Raw genomic sequence first — 25002 nt, 5'->3', positions numbered from 1 at the left:
CTCTGGAGAAGGGAAAGGTCTACTCCAGTATTCTGGCCTGGAGAATTCCATGAACTGTACAATTCATGGAATCACAAAGAGTGGGACACAACTGAACGACTTTCACATTCACAGTGTATTCAAAAGCAGAGACATCACTTTCCCTGAAACAAAAACTTGAATAGGCAAAGCTATGATTTTTCCAGTTGTCATGTACATATGTGATAGTTGGACCATAAAGAAGGCTGAGTACTGAAGAATTTCAAATTGTGGTGTTGGAGAAGACTTGTGAGAGTCCATTGGACAGCAAGAAGATAAAACCAGTCAAACCTAAAGAAAGTCAACCCTGAATATTCATTGGAAGGACTAATGCTGACGCTGATACTCCAATAACTTTGGCCACCTGATGCAAAGAGCCAACTCATTGGAAAAACCTTGATGCTGGGAAAGATTGAGGGCAAGAGGAGAAGGGGGTGACAGAGGATGAGATGGTTCAGTGGCATCACCACCTCAAGGGACATGAGTTTGAGCAAACTCTGGGAGATAATGAAAGACAGGGAAGCCTGACGTGCTGCAGTTCATGGGGTTCCAAAGACTTGGACACCACTGAGTGACTGAACAACAACAAGATTATTGTTTCTCTCTTTTGTCATCTCTGTTTCTCTAACAGCATCTAGTGAAAAGTTCCCCCCACCACCACCATGATATATTATATTTCCTTTAGTTCTAGAATTCCCCAATTTTTCATTTTAATATATTTTATGTATTACAAACATTTATTTTATCATCGAGAGTATTTACAGGTGTTTTAAAATCTCATTGTGCTAATTCCAACATCTGGATAATCTTAGGTTTAGTTTCTGTTAATTGTCTTTTCTTTCAACAGTGTTTCTTTTTCCCCCATTGATTGTTTTATCTAAATTTTCTAAAATAAAATTTAATTGGAGGATGATTGCTTTACAATGCTGTGTTGTTTTCTGCTGCATAACAGATTAACATGAGTTAATCATAATTATATATCTATATTTCCTCCCTTTTTAAAAACCCCTCCCTGCTCCCATCCCCCTCCTTTTAGGTCATCACAGAGTGCTCGTTGGGATCCCTATTTTACACAATAATGTATATATATCAATGCTAATTTCTCAATTCGTTCTACTCCCTCCTTCTCATGCAGTGTACACAAACTGTTGCCTATGTCTGCATCTCCATTTCTTCTCTTCAAATAGGTTTACTAGTACTATTTTTCTAGATTTCATATATATCTGTTAATATATGATGTTTGTTTTTCTCTTTCTGACTTACTTCACTCATATAATTGGTTCTAGGTTCATCCACTTTACTACAGCTGGCTCTGATTTATTCCTTTATACAGCTGAATAATAGTCCATTGTGTGTGTGTGTGTGTGTGTGTATACACACACATATATATACTGTATCTTTTTATTCATTCATCTGTTGTTGGATATCTAGGTTGGTTCCATGTCCTGGCTATTGTAAAGAGTGCAGCAATGAACATTGGGGTACATGTGTCTTTTTGAATTATGGTTTTCTTAGGGTATAGCCCAGTAATGGGATTGCTCAGTCATGGTGGTTTTATTCCTAGTTTGTTAAGGAATCTCCGTACTGTTCTCCATAGTGACTGTATCAATTTACATTTCCACCAATAGTGTAGTAGGATTCTCTTTTGTCCACATCCTCTCCAGCATTTTGCACAGCAAAGGAAACAATAAGCAAGATGAAAAAGACAACCCTCAGAATGGGAGAAAATAAGCTTCAAATGAAGCAACAGACAAAGGATTAATCTCCAAAATATATAAGTAGCTCATACAGCTCAGTATTACAAAAACAGCCCAATCAAAAACTGAACAGAGGACCTAAGCAGACATTTCTCCAAAGAAGACTTCAGATCAGATCAGATCAGATCAGTCGCTCAGTCATGTCCAACTCTTTGCGACCCCATGAATCACAGCACACCAGGCCTCCCTGTCCATCACCAACTCCCGGAGTTCACTCAGATTCACGTCCATCGAGTCAGTGATGCCATCCAGCCATCTCATCCCCTGTCATCCCCTTCTCCTCTTGCTCCCAATCCCTCCCAGCATCAGAGTCTTTTCCAATGAGTCAACTCTTCGCATGAGGTGGCCAAAGTACTGGAGTTTCAGCTTTAGCATCATTCCTTCCAAAGAAATCCCAGGGCTGATCTCCTTCAGAATGGACTGGTTGGATCTCCTTGCAGTCCAAGGGACTCTCAAGAGTCTTCTCCAACACCACAGTTCAAAAGCATCAATTCTTTGGCGCTCAGCCTTCTTCACAGTCCAACTCTCACATCATACATGACCACAGGAAAAACCATAGCCTTGACTAGATGGACTTTGTTGGCAAAGTAATGTCTCTGCTTTTGAATATGCTATCTAGGTTGGTCATAACTTTCCTTACAAGGAGTAAGCGTCTTTTAATTTCATGGCTGCAGGTCAATAAACATATAAAGGATGCTCAAAATCAGTGATTATTGTTGTTTTTGTTGTTCAGAAGATAAGTTGTGTCTGATTCTTTGAGACCACGTGAACTGCAGCATGCCAGGCTCTTCTGTCCTCCACTATCTCCTGAAGTTCTCATATTCATGTCTATTGAGTGGATGATGCTATCTAACCATCTCATCCTCTGTCACTTCTTTCTCCTTTTCCCTTCAATCTTTCCCAGCATCAGGGTCTTCTCTAATGAGTCGGTTCTTAGCATCAGGTGGCCAAAGTATTGGGCTCAGCTTCAGCAACAGTCCTTCCCAATGAATACTCAGAATCATTTTCCTTTAGGGCTGACTGATTTTATCTCTTTGCAGTCTAACAGACTCTCAAGAGTCTTCTCTAGCACCACAATTTGAAAGCATCTATTCTTCAGTATTCAACTTTCTTTATGGTCCAACTCTCACATTCCTACATGACTACTAGAAAAACCATAGTTTTGAGTATACAGACTTTTGTTGTCAAAGTGATGTCTCTGCTTTTTAATACACAAGGTTTGTCATAGCTTTCCTTCCAACGAGCAAGTGTCTTTTAATTTCATGGCTGCAGTTCCCATCCACATTGATTTTGGAGACCAAGAAAATAAAATATGTCCCTGCTTCCATTTTTTCCCTTTCTACTTACCATGAAGTAATGGGACCAGAAGCCATGATCTCAGGTTTTTAATGGTGAGTCTCTAGTCAATTTTTTCTCTCTTCTCTTTCACCCTCATCAAGAAGCTCTTTGGTTCCTCCTCACTTTCTGCCATTAGAGTGGCATCATCTGCATACCTGAGGTTGCTATTTCTCCTGGCAATCTTGATTGCAGTTTGTGATTCAACCCAGTCCGGCACTTCACATGATGTACTCTACATATGATTTAAATAAGCAGGGTGGCAATGTACAGACTTGACATTCTCCTTTCCCAATTTGAAACCAATCGGTTTTCCCATGTCTGGTTCTGTTGCTTCTTTACCAGCATACAAGTTTATTCAGTTCAGTTCATTTCAGTCACTCAGTCGTGTCTGACTCTGCAACCCCATGGAGTGCAGCACACCAGGCCTCCCTGTCCATCACCAACTCCCAGATTTTACCCAAACTCATGTCCATTGAGTCGGTGATGCACTCCAACCATCTCATCCTCTGTCGTCCCCTTCTCCTCCTGATCTCAATCTTTCCCAGTATCGGAGTCTTTCCAATGAGTCAGCTCTTCACATCAGGTGGCCAAAGTATTGGAGTTGCAGCTTCAACATCAGTCCTTCCAATGAACACCCAGGACTGATCTCCTTTAGGATGGACTGATTACATCTCCTTGCAGTCCAAGGGACTCTCAAGAGTCTTCTCCAACACCACAGTTCAAAAGCATCAATTCTTCGGTGCTCAGCTTTCTTTATAGTCCAACTCTCACATCCATACATGACTACTGGAAAAACCATAGCCTTGACTAGACAGACCTTTGTTGACAAAGTAATGTCTCTACTTTTTAATATGCTGTCTAGGTTGGTCATAACTTTCCTTACAAGGAGTAAGCATCTTTTAATTTCATGGCTGCATTCACCATCTGCAGTGATTTTGGAGCCCAAAAATAATAATAAAGAAAAGAAAAAAAATTTTCATGGGATTCCACTACTTTCTTGCTCCAGTCACAATGTCTACTCAGAATCTAGGAATATCTTTCAAGCTGTTGTGGGCAGTGTGGAGTTAGTTCAGTGTCAGATATTCCCTTGTTCTGGCTTGTACTTTCCCCCAAAGTCTACAGTTGCCCCTGAAGTGAACAGTCTCAGTTTGATTTCAGGATTTAATCTGTTACACCTGCCACTTCTGGAGTGGTTCTGTTGCAGGAAGGCAGACCCCTTCCAGGGCCCGAAACTGGGCTCTTGTCTAACACTTGGAAATGAATTGTCCAAGGAGACACATGTGCTGACAAAGCAAGAGATTTTATTGGGAAAGGGCACCCGAGTGGAGAGCAGTAGGGTGGAGAGTCCCTTGGACTGCAAGGATTGGGGGCAGAACTGCTCTGCCGCGTGGCTCACAGTCTCGGGTTTATGGTAATGGGATTAGTTTCCGGGTGGTCTTTGGCCAATCATTCTAATTCAGAGTCTTTCCTGGTGGCACACACATCACACAGCGAAGATGGATGCTAGCGAGAGGGATTCTGGGAAGTGGACAGACACGCGGTGTCTCCTTTAGACCTTTCCCAAACTGTTCCTGTTGGTGGTGGCTTATTAGTTCCGTATTCCTTATCATGATCTCCTGTCATAAAACAACTCATGCAAATGGTTACTATGGTGCCTGGCCAGGGTGGGTGGTTTCAATCAGTGTGCTTCCCCTAACAGTTCCCCCATCTTTTCTTTGCTTAGGTTGGCTTCCTCTGCTTGCAAGTCTTTCTTCAGTGTCTGATCTCTGCCCTGACACAAGGGGTTGAAAGTGGCCTCTTATTCAGGCTCCCTTACTCCATTGTGCTGTGGAGAGGGAGAGACCCTACAAATGCCACTGTGCTGACATGTGTGGGGAGTGCTCATGGTTGTTGGGGCACATGGGGTTGCCACAGCCCAAGGTGGCATGCACTTCCCAGGTCCAAGCCGCTCAGGCTCCTGGGTGCACCACAAGGGCACAGTCCCAAGTAGGCCATGCATCTCCTCAGGGCCATTTTAGTTTGCTGATTCCTAGAATGTCGATATTCACTCTTGCCATCTCCTGTTTGACCACTTCCAATTTGCCTTGATTCATGGACCTGACATTCCAGGTTCCTATGCAATATTGCTCTTTACAGCATCAGACCTTGCTTTTATCACCAGTCACATCCACAGCTGGGTATTGTTTTTGCTTTGGCTCCATCCCTTCATTCTTTCTGGAGTTATTTCTCCACTGATCTCCCAGTAGCATATTGGGCACCTACCGACCTGGGGAGTTCCTCTTTCAGTATCCTATCATTTTGCCTTTTTATACTGTTCATGGGGTTCTCAAGGCAAGAATACTGAACTGGTTTGCCATTCCCTTCTCCAGTGGACCACATTCTATCAGACCTCTCCACCATGTTCACTCTGATTGATGCTTTTGAACTGTGGTGTTGGAGAAGACTCTTGAGAGTCCCTTGGACTGCAAGGAGATCCAACCAGTCCATTACAAATGAGATCAGCCCTGGGATTTCTTTGGAAGGAATGATGTTAAAGCTGAAACTCCAGTACTTTGGCCACCTCATGCAAAGAATTGACTCATTGGAAAAAACTCTGATGCTGGGAGGGATTGGGGGCAGGAGGAAAAGGGGACAACAGAGGATGAGATGGCTGGATGGCATCACTGACTCGATGGACATGAGTCTGAGTGAACTCCGGGAGTTGGTGATGGACAGGGAGCTGGTGTGCTGCGATTCATGGGATCGCAAAGAGTCGGACACGACTGGGCGACTGAACTGAAGTGAACTGAACTGAAAACAAACATTTCCATAAGAAAAAAGCATTGATTAGTTCAAGGTTTGAGAAAAGTTAAGTTCAGGTGGAACCAGGTGTCATCATGGCAACACAGAATTTTAAAAGAAACCTCTTTTTAATTTGTATAGAGAAGGGGAAAAAAATCTAACACTTGTAGTTTGTTTCCTCTTGCAGCTTAAGAGAGAAGTAAAAAATGTCTGACACTTGCAGCCTGTTTCCTCCATTTGGAGACCCCCTACTCTTCCTGCCTGTTACCCTCTCATTGAATTCTGTTTACTAGTGTTTTGTTGAGGATATCTGCCTCTATGTTCATCAGTGATATTGGTCTGTAACTTTATTTTTGTGTGGTACTTTGTCTGGTTTTGGTATCAGGGTGATAGTGGCCTCATAGAATGAGTTTGGGAGTGTTCTTCCATCTGCAATTTTTTTGGAAGAGTTTTAGCAGGATAAGTGTTATCTCTTCTCTAAATATTTGATAGAATTTTCCTATGAATGCATCTGTCCCTGGGCTTTTGTTGATTTCTTTGTTTGAAGATTTTTTAATCACAGTTTCAATTTCAGTGCTTGTGATTGGTCTGTATATATTTTCTTTTCTTCCTAGTTCAATCTTGGAAGATTGTGTCTTTGTAAGAATTTGTCCATTTTTTCCAGGTTGTCCCTTTTATAGGAATATTATTACTTATAACAGACTTTCACGATCTTTGTATTTCTGTGGTGTCAGTTTTCACTTCTATTTTCATTTCTACTTTATTGATTTGAGACTTCTTTTTTTTTTTTTCTTGATGAGTCTGAATAACAGTTTATCAATTTTGTTTATCTCCTCAAAGAATCAACTTTTAGTTTTAATAATCTTTGCTATTTTTTTCAGCAGTTCTTTTTCCATTTATTTCTACTCTGTTCATAATTTCTTTCCTTCTATTAACTTCGGATTTTGTTTGTTCTTCTTTCTCTGATTGCTTTTGTTGTAAGGTTAGGTTGTTTATTTGAGATTTTTCTTGTTTCTTCAAGTGCGATTGTAATACTATAAGCATCCCTCTTTCTTATATCCCATAGGCTTGGGTTCATTATGTTTTTGTTGTCACTTGTTTCTAGGTACTTTTTATATTTTCTCTTTGATTTCTTCAGTGACCTGTTGGTTATTTACTAGTATACTGTTTAGTCCTCATGTGTTTGTGTTTTTGAGGCTTTTTATTCTGTAATTGATATATAATATCATAGTATTGTGGTCAGAAAAGATGATTGATATGATTTCAATGTTCTTAAATTTACCAAGGCTCACCTTCTGACTCAGCATGTGGTCAATCTTGGAGAATGTTCCATTTGCACTTGAGAAGAAACTGTATTCTGCTTTTGGATGGAATGTCTTGTAAATATGAATTAAGTCCCTCTAGGCTCACCCTTATGGCAGAAAGTGAAGAAGAACTAAAGAGCCTCTTGATGAAAGTGAAAGAGGAGAGTGAAAAAGTTGGCTTAAAGCTCAACATTCAGAAAACTAAGATCATGGCATCCGGTCCCATCACTTCATGGCAAATAGATGGGAAACAGTGGAAACAGTAGCTGACTATTTTTCTGGGCTCCAAAATCACTGCAGATGGTGATTGCCATGAAATTAAAAGATGCTTACTCCCTGGAAGGAAAGTTATGACCAATCTAGACAGCAAATTAAAAAACAGAGACATTACTTTGCCAACAAAGGTCCATCTAGTCAAGGCTATGGTTTTTCCAACAGTCATGTATAGATGTGAGAGTTGGACTATAAAGAAAGCTGAGAGCAGAAGAATTGATGCTTTTAAACTGTGGTGTTGGAGAAGATTCTTGAGAGTCCCTTGGACTGCAAGTAGATGCAACCAGTCCATCCTAAAGGAGATCAGTCCTGGGTATTCATTGGTAGGACTGATTTTTAAGCTGCAACTCCAATACTTTGGCCACCTGATGCCAAGAGCTGACTCATTTGAAAAGACCCTGATGCTGGAAAAGATTGAGGAGGACGACAGAGGTTGAGATGGTTGGATGGCATCACCAACCTGATGGACCTGGGTTTGGGTGAACTCCAGGGGTTGGTGATGGACAGGGAGGCCTGGCGTGCTGTGGTTCATGGGTCACAAAGGGTTGGACATGACTGAGTGACTGAACTGAACTGAACTGAGGCTTATCTATCATTTTAAGGCTTGTGTTTTCCTATCCATTTTCTGTCTGAATGATCTGTTCATTGATGAAAGTGGGGTGTTAAAGTCCCCCACTATTATCATATTACTGTCAACTTCTCCCTTTATCTTTTTTAATATTTGCCTTATATATTGAGGTGCTCATATGCTGGGTGCATATATATTTATAATGTCTTCTTGAATTGATCCTACAACCATTGTGCAGTGTCCTTCTTTGTCTCTTATAATAGTCTGATTTAGTCTATTTTGTCTGATATGAGTATTGCTATTCCAAATTTCTTTTGATTTCCATTTGCATAGTATACCGTCTCCCACCCCCTTACTTTCAGTCTGTATGTGTCCCTAGGTGTGAAGTGGGTTTCATGTAGAGAGGATATATATGGGCTTTGATTTTATGTATCCACCCAGTCAGTCTATGTCTTTTGGTTGGTGCATTTAATTTATTTACTTTTAAGGTAATTATCAGTATATATATATATTCCTATGACCATTTTCTTAATTGTTCTGGGTTTGTTTTGTAGATCTTTTCTTTTTCTTGTGTTTCCTGCTTAGAGAAGTTCCTTTAGCATTTGTTATAAAGATGTTTTGGTGGTGCTGAATTCTCTTAGCTTTTAATTGCTGGTAAAGTTTTGATTTCTCTGTCAAATCTGAATGAGATCCTCCCTGGGCACAGTATTCTTGGTTGTAGGTTTATCTATTTCATCACTCTAAGTGTATCATGCCCCTCACTTATGGCTTGCAAAGTTTCTGCTGAAAAATCAGCTCATGACCTCATGGAAGTTTCCTTGGATGTTATTTGTCATTTTTCTCTTCAGTTCAGTTCAGCCACTCAGTCATGTCTGACTCTTTGTGACCCCATGAATCGCAGCTCGCCAGGCCTCCCTGTCCATCACCAACTCCCAGAGTTCACTCAAATTCATGTCCATTGAGTCAGTGATGCCATCCAGCCATCTCATCCTCTGTTGTTCCCTTCTCCTCCTGCCCCCAATCCCTCCCAGCATCAGGGTCTTTTCCAATGAGTCAACTCTTTGCATCAGGTGACCAAAGTAATGCAGTTTCAGCTTTAGCATCAGTCCTTCCAATGAACACCCAGGGCTGATCTCCTGTAGAATGGACTGGTTGGATCTCCTTGCAGTCCAAGGGACTCTCAAGAGTCTTCTCCAACACCACTGTTCAAAAGCATCAATTCTTTGGCACTCAGCTTTCTTCACAGTCCAACTCTCACATTCATACATGACCACTGGAAAAACCATAGCCTTGATTGGATGGACCTTTGTTGGCAAAGTAATGTCTCTGCTTTTGAATATGCTATCTAGGTTGGTCTTAACTTTCCTTCCAAGGAGTAAGCATCTTTTAATTTCATGGCTGCAGTCACCATCTGCAGTGATTTTGGAGCCCCCAAAAAATAAAGTCTGACACTCTATTGTTTTAAATATTTTATCTTTGTCTTTAATTTTTGCCAGTTGGATTTCTATGAGTCTCTGTGTATTCCTCCTTGGTTTTATCCAGCCTGGAACTCTTTGCACTTCCTGGAATTGGTTGACTGTTCCCTTTCCCATGTTATGAAATTTTTCAACTATTATCTTTTCAAATATTTTCTTGGTTGTTTTTTCTTTTTTTTTTCCCTCACTCTTTTCCTTCCAGGATCCCTATACTGTGATTGTTGGTTCATTTACTACTGTCCCAGAAGTTTCTTAGGCTATCTTCATTTTTTTTTTCATTCTTTTTTCTTCATTGTGTTCCATGATAATGATTTACACCTTCTGTTTTCCAGTTCACTTATTCATTCTTCTGCTTCAGTTATTCTGTTATTGATTCTTCCTAGTGTATTTTTCGTTTCAGTTATTGTATTTTCCATCTCTGTTTGTTTGCTATTTAGTTCTTCTAGGTGTTTGTTAAACATTTCTTGCATCTTCTCCATTATTTTTCCAAGGTCCTGGATCATCTTCACTATCATTATTCTGAATCCTCTTTTCTGGGAGTTTGCCTATCTCCACTTCATTTGTCATTTTTCTGGGCTTTTGTCTTGTGCCTTCAACTGGGACACGATTCTCTGCCTTTTCATTTTGTGTAACTTTTTGTGATTGCAGTTTTGATTCTGGAGGCTGCTGGATTGTAGACCTTGCTTCTGCTATCTACCCTTTGGTGGATGAGGTTATTTAAGAGGCTTGTGCAAACTTCCTGATGGGAGAGACTTGTGGTGGGTAGAACTGGGTCTTTCTCTGGTCAGCAGGGCCATGCTCAGTAAAACTTTAATCAATTTTTTTGCTGATGGGTGGGGCTGCACTCCTTCCCTGTTTGTGTAGCCTGTGGTGACCCAGCTCTGGAGTCTACAGGTTCTATGGAAGGGCCAATGGCAACCTCCAAGGGGGGGCTCACATGAAGGGGTACTTCTTAGAAGTGCTGCTGCCAGTACTTTTGTCTCCACAGTGAGCCACTACTGCCCGATATCTCTGCAAAAGACCCTGCAACAGTAGTGGGTAGGTCTGGTTCAGCCACCTCTGGGGTCACTGCTTCTTTCCTCTGTGTCCTGGTGTGCATGAGATTTTGTGTGTGCCCTCCAAGACTGGGGTCTCTGTAGAAGTCTCGCAATGAAATCTTGCTGGTCTTCAAAGTCAGATTCTCTGGGGATTTCTAGTCCCTTTGCTGGATATCCAGACTGGGAAGCTTGATATGGGGCTCAGAACGTTCACAATAGTGGGTGACCATCTGTGGTATTATTGTTCTCCAGTTTATGCATTGCCTATCCAGCAGGTATATGATTTAATTTTATCATGATTGCACTCCTCCTACCATTTTGTTGTGGCTTCTTTGTCTTTGGATGTGGAGTATCTTTATTCTGTTGTTGTTGGGTTCCAGCATATTCCTGTCTATGGTTGTTCAACAGTTAATTGCAATTTCAGTGCTCTTGCAGGAGGAGATGAGTGCACATGTGTCCACTTCACCATCTCGAACCAGTCCTCAAAAAGGGATGTTCTTGAATCTTGCCTTGTTTTTATAGAATTATTTTATAGGCTTATATCCTCCCTCATTGTCAGGACATTTATCACAGCTATCAGCCTGCTTTCTAATTAAAGCCCTCCAGGTCCTGCTGACATTGCAGGTCACTGATCTCCATGTCAGGGAACTTTCCCCAATGCAGGGCAGAGGTCCTGCTCCAAATTATGATTATTTTAACCCTTATATTTGGTGTGTTTTTACTACTTTTTTCTCTTGATCACATTTACAATATCTGGTTACTTTTAGTGAATGCTGGACATTATGTTAAAATACTAAAGTCTATGGAGGATTAAGCTAAGATTATCCTTCTGAGTGGCTTTATTTATTAATTTGCTCAGTTATATTCAGGATAGCTGACTTTAATAGGATTGAAGGGATATAATATTGATTTAGTCTTATAAGACCTGATCTATTGTATTTATCTTTACTCTTGGCATATAACCTCTTAAATGTACCTGTTGAAAGACTGAGAGTACTTCCCAGATCTCTCTGTTCTTAGTGAGCCTTGAACTCTAGTTTTTCTCCCTGAATGAGATTTTTTTTTCCTCCCTGATTCTTTACTTATTTCCCTCAACATTTTAAGGATCATTTTATCTTCAGTTTGTTAACCTTTCACCTTTTAGTCTTGGAAATCAAGAAATGATTTTTTTGTGGAAGCAGCATAAAGCAAGCTTCTCATTTTCTTTTCAGCTACTAAAACAAGAGCCATCCAGAATGTTCTGTACAAAAGCCACATGGTATATATTTTAGGCATTATAGTCCACATACAGTCTCTGTGTTCTCCTTCTTCCTTGTCCTCTTTCTTCCTCCTCCTTGTCCCCCTCCCTCCATCTCCACCTCTTCCTTCCCTCCACATCCCTCTTCTTTTTTTCCTCTCTTTCTTCTTTCTTCTTCTCTACCTTCATCTTTTTCTATATTATTTTTCATCAATTAAAAATGTAAAAATAATTCTTAGCTTATGGACCATAAAAAAAAGCTTCATGTCTGATATGGCCCATGCTCTGAGACTGAGTATAAGGCTCACTTCTATCAGCTTCTCTATCTTGAATTTTTATACTGTGACTTCTTAGATAAGCTTGAAATATCTGTTTTTTATTCTAAGCATCATGAAACATCTGTAAGTTCTTATTAACTGTAGTCTTTTCCTCACTTTCAGCTATGCTTCTCGACCTTCTATTTCTACAACTGTAAGAAGGGAAAAGTAGTATAAAACTTTTGACTAGGTGAGTTTTCTTTTTCTCTCAGGTCTTTGTATTTCCAAAGCTAGTTGCTTTGCTAATTTTCTGATTCATTCAACCACATTTGTTTTATAAACACAAAATTTTTCAGGCTTTCTGGTTTTTCTTAATAATGATTTGTTTTTCTTAATCATCAATGTTAGAAGTAGAAGTCCCTGCAAATAAGACATACAGATGGACAAAAGGCACATGAAAAGATGCTTAACATCACTAATTATTAGAGAAAGGCAAATCAAAATTGCCATGAGATATCACATCAGTTCAGTTCAATGGCTCAGTCATGTCCAACTCTTTGCAACGCCATGAATTGCAGCACACCCAGCCTCCTTGTCCATCACGAACACCCAAGTTCACCCAAACTCATGTCCTTCGAGTCGGTGATGCCATCCAGCCATCTCATCCTCTGTCGTCCCATTCTCCTCCTGCCCCCAATCCCTCCCAGCATCAGAGTCTTTTCCAATGAGTCAACTCTTCTCATCAGGTGGCCAAAGTACTGGAGTTTCAGCTTTAGCATCAGTACTTCCAAAGAACACCCAGGACTGATCTCCTTTAGAATGGACTGGTTGGATCTCCTTGCAGTCCAAGGGACTCAAGAGTCTTCTCCAACACCACAGTTCAAAACCATCAATTCTTGGTGCTCAGCTTTCTTCACAGTCCAACTCTCACATCCATACATGACTACTGGAAAAACCATAGCCTTGAATAGATGGACCTTTGTTGGCAAAGTAATGTCTCTGCTTTTGAATATGCTATCTAGGTTGGTCATAACTTTCCTCCCAAGGAGTAAGTGTCTTTTAATTTCATGGCTGCAATCACCATCTACAGTGATTTTTGAGCCCGCCAAAATAAAGTATGCCACTGTTTCCAATGCTTCCCCATCTATTTCCTGTGAAGTGATGGGACCAGATGCCATGATCTTAGTTTTCTGAATGTTGAGCTTTAAGCCAAATTTTTCACTCTCCTCTTTCACTTTCAAGAGGCTTTTGAGTTCCTCTTCACTTTCTGCCATAAGGGTGGTATCATCTGCATATCTGAGGTTATTGATATTTCTTCCAGCAATCTTGATTCCAGCTTGTGCTTCTTCCAGCCCAGTGTTTCTCATGATGTACTCTGCATAGAAGTTACATAAGCAGGGTGACAATATACAGCCTTGATATCCTCTTTTTCCTATTTGGAACTAGTTTGTTGTTCCTTGTCCAGTTCCAACTGTTGCTTCCTGACCTGCATATAGGTTTCTCAAGAGGCAGGTCAGGTGGTCTGGTATTCCCATCTCTTTCAGAATTTTCACAGTTTATTCTGATCCACACAGTCAAAGGCTTTGGCATAGGCAATAAAGCAGGAATAGATGTTTTTCTGGAACTCTCTTGCTTTTTCGATGATCCAGCAGATGTTGGCAATTTGATCTCTGGTTCCTCTGCCTTTTCTAAAACCAGCTTGAAACTGGTTTTTGCTGAAGCCTGGCTTGGAGAATTTTGAGCATTACTTTACTAGTGTGTGAGATGAGTGCAATTGTGCGGTAGTTTGAGCATTCTTTGGCATTGCCTTTCTTTGGGATTGGAATGAAAACTGACCTTTTCCAGTCCTGTGGCCACTGCTGAGTTTTCCAAATGTGCTGGCATATTGAGTGCAGCACTTTCACAGCATCATCTTTCAGGATCTGAAATAGCTCAACTGGAATTCCGTCACCTCCACTAGCTTTGTTCATAGTGATGCTTCCTAAGGCCCACTTGACTTCACATTCCAGGATGTCTGGCTCTAGGTGAGTGATCACACCATTGTGATTATCTGGGTCATTAAGATGTTTTTTTGTACAGTTCTTCTGTGTATTCTTGCCATCTCTTCTTAATATCTTCTGCTTCTGTTAGGTCCATACCATTTCTGTCCTTTATCGAGCCCATCTTTGCATGAAATGTTCCCTTGGCATCTCTAATTTTCTTGAAGAGATCTCTAGTCTTTCCCATTCTGTTGTTTTCCTCTATTTCTTTGCATTAATCACTGAGGAAGGCTTTCTTATCTCTCCTTGCTATTCTTTGGAACTCTGCATTCAGATGCTTATATCTTTCCTTTTCTCCTTTGCTTTTCACTTCTCTTCTTTTCACAGCTATTTGTAAGTCCTCCCCAGACAGTCATTTTGCTGTTTTTGCATTTCTTTTCCATGGGGATGGTCTTGATCCCTGTCTCCTGTACAATGTCACGAACCTCCATCCATAGTTCATCAGGCACTCTATCTATCAGATCTAGTCCCTTAAATCTATTTCTCACTTCCACTGCATAATCATAAGGGATTTGATTTAGATCATACCTGAGTGGTCTAGTGGTTTTCCCTACTTTCTTCAATTTCAGACTGAATTTGACAATAAGGAGTTCATGATATGAGCCACAGTCAGCTCCCATTCTTGTTTTTGCTGACTGTATAGAGATTCTCCATCTTCAGCTGCAAAGAATATAGTCAATCTGACTTAGGTGTTGACCATCTGGTGGTGTTTGCTATGATGAGTGTGTTCTCATGGCAAAACTCTATTAGCCTTTGCCCTGCTTCATTCCGTATTCCAACGCCAAATTTTCCTGTTACTCCAGGTGTTTCTTGACTTCCTACTTTTGCATTCCAGTCCCATATAATGAAAAAGGCATCTTTTGGGGGTGTTAGTTTTAAAAGGTCTTGTAGGTCTTCATAGAACTGTTTAACGTCAGGTTCCTCAGCATTACTGGTTGGGGCATAGACTTAGATTACTGTGATATTGAATGGCTTGCCTTGAAAACAGAGATCATTCTGTCATTTTTGAGATTGCATCAAAGTATTGAATTTTGAACTCTTTTGTTGACCATGATGGCTACTCCATTTCTTCTAAGGGATTCCTGCCCTCAGTAGTAGATATAATGGCCATCTAAGTTAAATTCACCCATTCCAGTCCATTTTAGTTCGCTGATTCGTTGACGTTCAATCTTGCCATCTCCTGTTTGACCACTTCCAATTTGCCTTGATTCATGGACCTAACCTTCCAGGTTCTTATGCAATATTACTCTTTACAGCATTGGACCTTGCTTCTATCATCAGTCACATCCACAACTGGGTATTGTTTTTTCTTTGGCTCCATCCCTTCATTCTTTCTGGAGTTATTTCTCCACTGATCTCCAGTAGCATATTGGGCACCTACCGACCTGGGGAGTTCCTCTTTCAGTATCCTATCATTTTGACTTTTCATACTGTTCATGGGGTTCTCAAGGCAAGAATACTGAAGTGGTTTGCCATTCCCTTCTCCAGTGGACCACATTCTGTCAGACTTATCCACCATGACCCGCCCGTTGGATGGCCCTGACGGCATGGCTTAGTTTCGTTGAGTTAGACAAGGCTGTGGTCCATGTGATTAGATTGACTAGTTTTCTGTGATTATGGTTTCAGTGTGTCTGCCCTCTGATGCCCTCACAACATCTACCATCTTACTTGGGTTTCTCTTACCTTGGATGTGGGGTATCTCTTCACGGCTGCTCCAGCAAAGCGCAGCTGCTGCTCCTTACCTTGGACGAGGGGTATCTCCTCACTGGCCACCCCAGAAAGACAGAAACGATTGGAGGTAACAGAAGCCAAAGTTATTAAGAAGAGGTGGCAAGAATACACAGAAATACTGTACAAAAAGATCTTAATGGCCCAGATAACCACGATGGTGTGATTACTTGCCTAGGGTCAAACATTCTGGAGTGTGAAGTCAAGTGGGTCTTAGGAAGAATCACTATGAACAAAGCTAGTGGACATGATGGAATGACAGCTGAGTTATTTCAAATCCTAAAAGATGATGCTGTTAAAGTGTTGAATTCAATACACTAGCAAATTTGGAAAACTCAGAAGTGGACATAGGACTGGAAAAGTCTGTTTTCACTCCAATCTCAAAGAAAGGCAATGCAAAAGAATGTTCAAACTACCACACAGTTGGAGTTATTTCACATGCTAGGAAGGTCATACTCAAAATTCTCCAATCTAGGCATCAACAGTACATAAACCGAGAACTTCCAGATGTACAACCTGGATTTAGAAAAGGCAGAAGAACCAGAGATCAAATTGCCAACATCTGCTGGATCATAGAAAAGGCAAGATAATTCTAGAAAACCATTGACTTTTGCTTCATTGAGTATGCTAAAGCCTTTGACGGTGTGGATCACAACAAACTGTGGAAAATTCTTAAAGAGATAGGAATACTGGACCACCTTACCTGCCTCCTGAGAAAACTGTATGCAGGTCAAGAAGCAACAGTTAGAATCGAACATGAAACAATGGACCGATTCAAAATTGGGAAAAGAGTACATCTAGGCTGTATATTATCACCCTGTTTATTTAACTTATATGTAGAGTGCATTATGAGAAATGCCCACCTGGATGAAGCACAAGCTGGAATTAAGATTTCTAGGAGAAATACCTATAACCTCAGATATGCAGATGACACCCCCCCTTACGGCAGAAAGAAAAGAGGAATTAAAGAGCCTTTTGATGAAAATTAAAGAGGAGAGTGAAAAAGCTGGCTTAAAACTCAGCATTCAAAAAAACTAAGATCGTGGCATCCAGTCCCATCACTTCATGGCAAATAGATGAGAAAACAATAGAAACAGTGACAGACTATTTTTTTGGATTCCAAAATCACTACAGATGGTGACTGCAACCATTAAATTAAAAGACACTTGCTCCTTGGAAGGAAAGCTATGGCAAACCTAGAGAGCATATTCAAAAGCAGAGACATCACTTTGCAGACAAACATCCATATAGTGAAAGCTATGATTTTTCCAGTAGCCATGCACGGATGTGAGAGTTGTACCATGAAAATGGCTGAGCACCAAAGAACTGATGGATTTGAACTGTGGTGCTGGAGAAGACTCTTGAGAGTCCCTTGGACTGCAAGGATATCAAACCAGTCAATCCTAAAGGAAATCAACCCTCCATATTTATTGAAAGGACTGATGCTAAAGTTCCAATACTTTGGCCACCTTATGCTAAGAGCTGACTCACTAGAAAAGACCCTGATGCCAGGAAAGATTGAAGGCAGGAGGAGAAGGGGACAACAATAGAATGAGATGGTTGGATGGCATCGCCTACTCAATGGAGATGAGTTTGAGCAGGCTCCAGGAGATGGTGAAGGACAGAGAAGCCTGGCATGCTATATCCATGGGGTTGCAAAGAGATGGACACAACTGAGTGACTGAACAATAACAACAGCCACTATGGAGAACAGTACAGAGGTTCCTTAAAACACTAAAAATAGAGCTACCATTTGACCCTGAAATCCCACTGTTGGGCATATACCAAGAGAAAAACATGTTTCACAAGGATACATGCACTCCTATATTCGTTGCAGCACTATTTACAATGGCCAAGACATGGAAGCAACCGAAATGTTGCTTCAGCAGAGGAATAGATAAAGAAGATGTGGTGGATATATACAGCAGGATATTACTCAGCCATTAAAAAAGTATGAAATAATTCCATTTGCAGCAACATGGATGAATCTAGAGATTGTCATACTGAGTGAAGTCAGAGAAAGAGAAATATCATATAACATCCTTTATATGCAGAATCTAAAAAGAAATGATATAAATGAATTTATTTACAAAACAGAGACAGACTCATAGACTTAGAGAATGAACTTACTCCTCCATGGGGAAGAATGGGGAGAAGAGATAGTTAGGGAGTTTAGGATTTACATGTACACTCTGCTATATTTAAAATGGATAACCAGCAAGATCCTACTATAGATCACAGGGAACTCTGCTCACTGTTATGTGGCAGTCTGGATGGGAAGGGAGTTTGGGGGAGAATGTATACATGTATATGTATGGCTGAATCCCTTTTTTGCCCACCTGAAATTGTCACAACATTATTAATACATTCCAATGTAAAATAAAAAGTTTAAAATGCAAAAAATAAAGAAGTGGAAGTCCTTACAAATCAGTTTCGGGACTGACAGTTTGAAGGAAGAAAAGAAGTTTGAGAGAATTAATACCGAGTATTAATTAATGTATTTCACATTTTCTCAGTGAAATTTAGCTAAAATGTGTGAGGTGTATGTGGACTGTTAACAGAATAAAGATTTTTCTATGTATTTTTATTTTTTAATTAAATATAGTTGATTTACAATATTGTGTTAGGTTCAGGTGTATAGCAAAGTGATTCTTTTCTGTTATAGGTTATTGCATGATAGTGGATATATTTTTCTGTGCCATATCTTTGTTTCTTGTTTATTTAATATTTCATAGTGTGTATCTCTTAATCACATACTCCTAGTTTATTCCTCCCCCTTTCTTCTTTGGTAGCCATAGGTTTTTTTTGTTTGTTTGTTTTTTCCTATGTGTCTGTTTCTGTTTTGCAAGTTCATTTGTAGTATTTTTTAGATTTTGTATATAAGTGATATCATAGTATTTACTTTTGTCTGACTTCATTTAGTATGATAATCACTAGGTCCACCCATGTTACTGTAAATGGCATTATTTCATTCTTTTTATGGCTGAATGATAAAGGATTAATATTCTTTATCCATTTATTTGTTGATGGACACTTAGGTTTCTTCTGTGCCTTGGCTATTAAAAATAACACTGCTATTTACATTCAGTTCAGTTCAGTTCAGCCGCTCAGCCATGTCCGACTCTTTGCAACCCCATGAACCACAGCAAGCCAGGCCTCCCTGTCCATCACCAACTCCCAGAGTCCACCCAAATCCATGTCCTTCGAGTCGATGATGCCATCCAACCATCTCATCCTCTATCGTCCCCTTCTCCTCCTGCCCTCAATCTTTCACAGCATCAGGGTCTTTTCCAATGAGTCAGCTCTTCTCATCAGGTGGCTAAAGTATTGGAGTTGCAGCATCAACATCAGTCCTTCCAATGAACACCCAGGGCTGATCTCCTTTAGGATGGACTGGTTGGATCTCCTTGCAGTCCAAGGGACTCTCATGAGTCTTCTCCAACACCACAGTTCAAAGCCACCAATTCTTCCGTGCTCAGCTTTCTTTATAGTCCAACTCTCACATCCATACATGACTACTGAAAAAAAACATAGCCTTGACTAGATGGACCTTTGTGGACAAAGTAATGTCTCTGCTTTTTAATATGTTGTCTAAGTTGGTCATAACTTTCCTTCCAAGGAGTAAGCATCTTTTAATTTCATGGCTGCAACCACCATCTGCAGTGATTTTGGAGCCCCCCAAAATAAAGTCTGACACTGTTTCCACTGTTTCCCCATCTATCTGCCATGAAGTGATGGGACCGGATGCCATGGTCTTAGTTTTCCAAACATTGGGTGCATTTATCTTTTTAAAATAGAGTTTTCATCTTTTCTGAATATATGCCTAGAAATGGAATTGCTGGATCATATGGCAACTCTATTTTTAATTTTTAAAGGAACTTTCTTACTATATTCCATAATGGCTACATCAATCTACTTATACCCTCTTCAGCATTTATTGGAGAAGAAAATGGCAACCCACTCCAGGATTCTTGCCTGGAGAATCCCATGGACAGTGGAGCCTTACAGGCTATAGTCCAGGGGGTCACAAAGAGTTGGACACAACTTAGTGATTAAACCACCACCTCCAGCATTTACTATTTGTAAACTTTTTGAAGAATAAAATTCTTAAGTTAAATGGTCAAAGCTTGTCAGAGCTATTGTGGGAATGGGAAAAAAAATATTAGGCAAATAAAATTATTTGGTTCGCCCTCTCTAAAATCCATAGTTAATGATCTGTATTGCGTGCTGAACCCATGATCAGTATTATGTTCTCATTCCAGGTGATCTGAAGACCTATTTGGTGGATAGTCAAAAATGTATTTACTCATGCATTATTGCATTTTCCATTGAGGTTAATGGAAATGAAAATACAGTTAACTTTTGGTTCAACGATGAGGCATACCATTCATCACCATTATCTCTGGCTGTATTAGACAATGTCATTTTTATGTCACTTTCTGGCCCTGATGCTTCCATTACAGTCATCAACAAACCTCAGCCTGTACGTTCTGCTTCTAGTGGACCTAAATATTCGTATGTATACTTTTTTCATTGAACTTAAACTTTAAGCTTTAAATAGATCCCTTCTTCCCTTTCCAACCATGTGTTTTGTTAAAAGTTAACTTTAAAAGTTAATTGAAATAGTGAAATAGCTGCTAATAATAAATATAATGTATAATAATAATTAAAGTTATTGTTAGAAATTAATGTTTCCCACTTTATTGCTTTACCAATGTGTCTGCTTTATTCATTCTTTTGTAGAATGATGACAGGAACACAAATAGCCTTAAATTTGTATTTTGGTGTGAGTATTCTTGTCAGTGGCTTTTGTCTCCTGACAGTGAATGAGAGAGTCACTAAAGCGAAGCACATTCAGTTTTTGAGTGGGGTGTATGCCCTTAATTTCTGGCTGTCTGCTCTGCTGTGGGACTTCCTCATCTTCTTCATTTCCTGTTGCTTACTATTGGTGAGTGTCAGACCAAGTATTTTAAGAGTTCATTCTCTGTTAAACACCAGAGGATTCTTATATGGCTAATATTAATTTAAATATACATCTCTCAAGAAAGATAAAAATTCTTTGGCTCATTATGTCAGAGAATCATTTGTGGAATGCATCTCATAGTGAAATTTTTCTATTTTCTATTACTTTTTAATAAAAGATTACTGTCTGCTGACACATAAAAATGTCTCTTGATCTGGCTTCTTATGTGCTTGCTCTTTCATATGTAGTCAGCCCAAAGCTTCTACAATTATTGAAGGATATAATATACACACTAGAAGACCAGTCCCATATTGAACAAAACAAATACTTTAAAATTATTTTCCTTCTGGTCCTGGTGTTTTCCCATCTTATTATCTGTTGTAATTATTTGTTATAAAAGAGATCCTTATGCTCAATTTTTACAGTTTCCCTCAAGAGATTTTTAAATTTTATGCCATCAACTGTTTAAATTTTATGTTTCTGTTTTTGAATATTTGAATGTGGAATAGATAATGAAGAGCTATTGAAACTTTTATTACTAAAAGCAAAATTAGGAGGATTTTTGGTCTGTTTATGCTTGTTGCTTTCATCTCTCTTTATACCTGGTGTCTTCTCCACAGCCAAATTTCTATCCTATGAGAAGGTCAATGAGCCACTGCTGTGAACGTTAAAACAAACCTGTTTGTTTCTTTTAAGAGAGATGTACTGGCTGTAGAGTTGGAATGCTATAACTTTTGGTTCTGAGGAAGAGCTAAGCTACTACACGTTAGAAAAGTCAAAGGATTAGAGGCTTAAGGTGGTATGGAAAGCTCCAGGGTAGAGAGGAAAGCCTGATGTTTTTCTCTTTGTTATATGCACTACTGTAGCCAAGGGGCTCAATGCTACCCTCCTCTCATGGTTTGCCAGATAGCCACTTACCAACTTTTTGAGGCTACTAGTAATTTTTGCTACTACATGAACTAACTGGGGGAGCTAATGCAGATATTACCTCATGCACCATAATTTCCCTTCTCCATTTGCTACCAATACTTACTCCTCACCCTATGCATACATTGCACAAATTCTAAAACTTTTTTATTTTAAAAAATTTCTGATTGCTTTAGCTACATTCCACAGCTATAATATATTATTTTATAAATCACTAATTTCCAAATATTTTCTAATTTCTAAAATACCTTTGAACTGTGAGGTTTTCTAGAAATGTATGATTTGATTTCTAGGCAGTTTGAAAATATATTCATAGCTTAATACCACTTTTATTGGAGATTATATGAATATTTTCAATCATTTGAAATATTTTGAATATATATATTGAATATATCATGAAATATATATTCATGATCCAGCATGTGATAAAATTTTATAAATATTTTATATGTATTTGATAAGAAAATATACTTGTGATTTCCAAAAGGGAAATTTTTTCCAAAGGTGTTATTTTTTTTCAGGCTAGCAATCTAGTTTGGTGCATTCTAAGAAGTTTGGGCTTATGACATCATCTTATTTTTTTCCTATTTAAATAATCTATTTTTGTTTCCTCTTTCTCCCTTTTTTTCTGCTCTCTGTTAACTTGTGTTAATGCTTCTTTTAGCAACTGCCTTAAAAATTAACACACACATTTGGTTAATTACAAGCTATTGCTTTTACCACTTCCCTAACAGTGGTAAGATCTTGTAGCCTTATCATTTCAATGACTCCCTCTGACTTTTTGCATTACTATAAGACATTTTCATTTCTACATACCCAAAAGGTATTATCACTTTTTATTCATAGAGTTTTTTTTATTGCTCTGCATTTTTATTCTGAAATTTTATATGACATCAGTTTTCTCTTCCTGAAGAATTTCTTATGATAGTTTCTTTAGGAAAGTTATGGTGACAAAAAAGCTTAGATTTTATTTGCATGGAAATTATTTCATTTTCTTTACCTTTTGAAGAATATTTTCCTGAATTTCCCCCTCTTATATTTTAGTACTATTCCAATGTCTCATGGCTTGCTTCCATCAGTTTTTAAGAAGTCAGTTTTTGTATTTTTACTATTACTACTCTTTGGAATGTAATATATCTTTTTTTCCCCACTGATTTTTTAAAAAATTTCTCATTTTTACTTAGACTTTTATCTTTATTACTATATTTATTGGTATACTGGGGTTTTTTTGGCATTTACCCTGTTTGGAGTGCTCAGAGCTTCCTGAATCAAAAGTTTGGTGAGAGTTAATTGTTTAAAATAACCTTACACAACCTCTGAGAAACAGTCTTAGACCTATAGCAGTTGCTCTTTAGGAGAATGCCCAAAAAATGAAAAGTCACATTCAAAATAGTAGGAAATTTTATTGCATTTTGACTGGCCCTTGACTCAGCCCCTTCCTCCTGCAGCATCATCTTGGTCTATTGGAGATGGCAATCCAGTTGCTAGTTATCTCCCTCAAAGTGAAGGAAGTAGAACTTAACTTTATTTACAACATTCTGACCTGTCTTGAGAATGTTAAAAGAATTGGTCTCTGTCTAGCCTAACTTGAATCTCAGATGGAAAGGGATGAAGGAGGGATGGATTGGGAGTTTGGAATTAGCAGATGCAGACTATTATATGTAGAATGGATAAACAACAAAGTCCTACTGTATAGCACAGGGAACTATATTCAATATCTTGTAATAAACCATAATGAAAAAGAATATTGAAAAGTACATATATTTATGTATAACTGAATTACCCTGCTGTATAGCAGAAATTAACACTGCATTGTAAATCAACTATATTTCAATTTTTTAAAAATATATTGGGATTTCCCTGGTGGTCCAGTGATTAAGAATCTGCCTTGCAATGCAAGGGATGCAGGTTCAATCCCTGGTTGGGGAACTAAGATCTCACATGTTGTGGAACAACTAAGTATGTGCTACAACTACTGAGCCCATGCACGACCAGAGAGTCTGTGCACCACAACCAAAGAATCTGCATGACACAACAGAGCCAAATAAATAATAAGTATTAAAAACTGTATTAAATATGCTCAAAGACCTAAAGGAAAATACAAAGAACCAAAGAAAATTAGGAAAGTGATATATGAGCAAAATAAGAATAATAACAAACAGAAACTGTAATAATAAACCAAACAAATTCTGGAGCTAAAATATATAATAACTGGTTGAGAAAAACCCTGAAGGATTTCAACAGAAGGTTGAACAAGCAGGATAAAGAATTAGCAAGCTTTAAGAAAAATTAAATTACCAAGTCAAAAGAGCAGGAGGAAAAAATAATGGCAAAAAGTAAATCAGGCCTCAGAGAATTATGGAGTTCCATCAGCTGGATCAATTACACATTATGGGAGTCCCAGGGAGAAAAGAGAGAAAGAACAGGTGAAAAGATATTATTTAAAGAAATAATGTCTGAAAACTTCCCAAATTTGATGAAGGATATGAATCGAAAACCCCAAGAATCTCAAAAAATAGCATGTAAGAAATAACCAAACAAGACCCATACTGAGAAACATGATAATTACACTGCTGAAATTCAAAGACAAGGAGAGGATATTCCAAGTGAGAAGTAACTCCCTGTGTGTCCTGAATAATATTAATAAATAATATTACTAATCAGTTTCTTAATAAAGATTTTAGAGGTCAGAAAGCAGTGGAATGACCTATTGAAAATATTGAAAGAAAAAAGTGTCACTGAAGAATTCTATATCCAGCAAGCTGTTTTTCTAAAACAAGGAAGAAATTAAAACATTTTCAGATAAATGAAAGCTGAGGGACAACTAGGAACTCCAAGATCAAGGGTTCTGATTGATTTGTTTCCTAGTAAGAACTCTCTTCATGGCTTGCAGATGGCCACCTTCTCACTACGTCCATACATGGGAGGGAGGGAGAGAGCAGTCTTTCTTCTTCTAAGGACACTATCCCATCATGGAAGCCCCACACTCATGACCTCATCTAAATCTAATTACATCCCAAATACAATCACATTGGGACTTAGGGCTTAAAGATATAAGCTGGCAATATGAGGGGGGAGACATAGCGTTCATCCATAACACTGAATGAAATTTTGTTTGCCACTCCACTTTTCTACAAGTTTTAAAAGACAAATGTATAAAAATAGTTACAAATCCATATTAGTGGTTTACAATGTATAAAAATGTAAGTTGTAATATGAATAACAAAGAGTTGGAAGGAGTTGTATAGTAGTAGAACTTTTATATGTTATTAAAGTTAGGATGGTATCAATTCAAACTGG

The 25002-nt window shown here is 38.8% G+C and overlaps 1 protein-coding gene across 1 annotated transcript in view; it reads left to right on the top strand.

The window, feature by feature from the left end:
* Positions 1 to 25002, top strand: part of LOC147345296 (phospholipid-transporting ATPase ABCA3-like) — a 238869-nt gene that overhangs the window by 147421 nt on the left and 66446 nt on the right. Inside the window, exons 19-20 of the mRNA XM_086375383.1 lie at positions 20075 to 20327; positions 20556 to 20760. Coding sequence (XP_086231509.1) covers positions 20075 to 20327; positions 20556 to 20760 — 458 coding nt within the window. The remainder of the gene's footprint in view (positions 1 to 20074; positions 20328 to 20555; positions 20761 to 25002) is intronic.

This window comes from Bos grunniens, chromosome 25 (genome assembly GCF_055505025.1).
Source record: "Bos grunniens cultivar Pamir isolate PY7600 chromosome 25, Bosgru_T2T1.0, whole genome shotgun sequence".
Lineage (NCBI taxonomy): Eukaryota > Metazoa > Chordata > Mammalia > Artiodactyla > Bovidae > Bos > Bos grunniens.
Note: the sequence above shows the minus strand (reverse complement) of the source record. Positions and strands in the feature narration are given on the sequence as shown.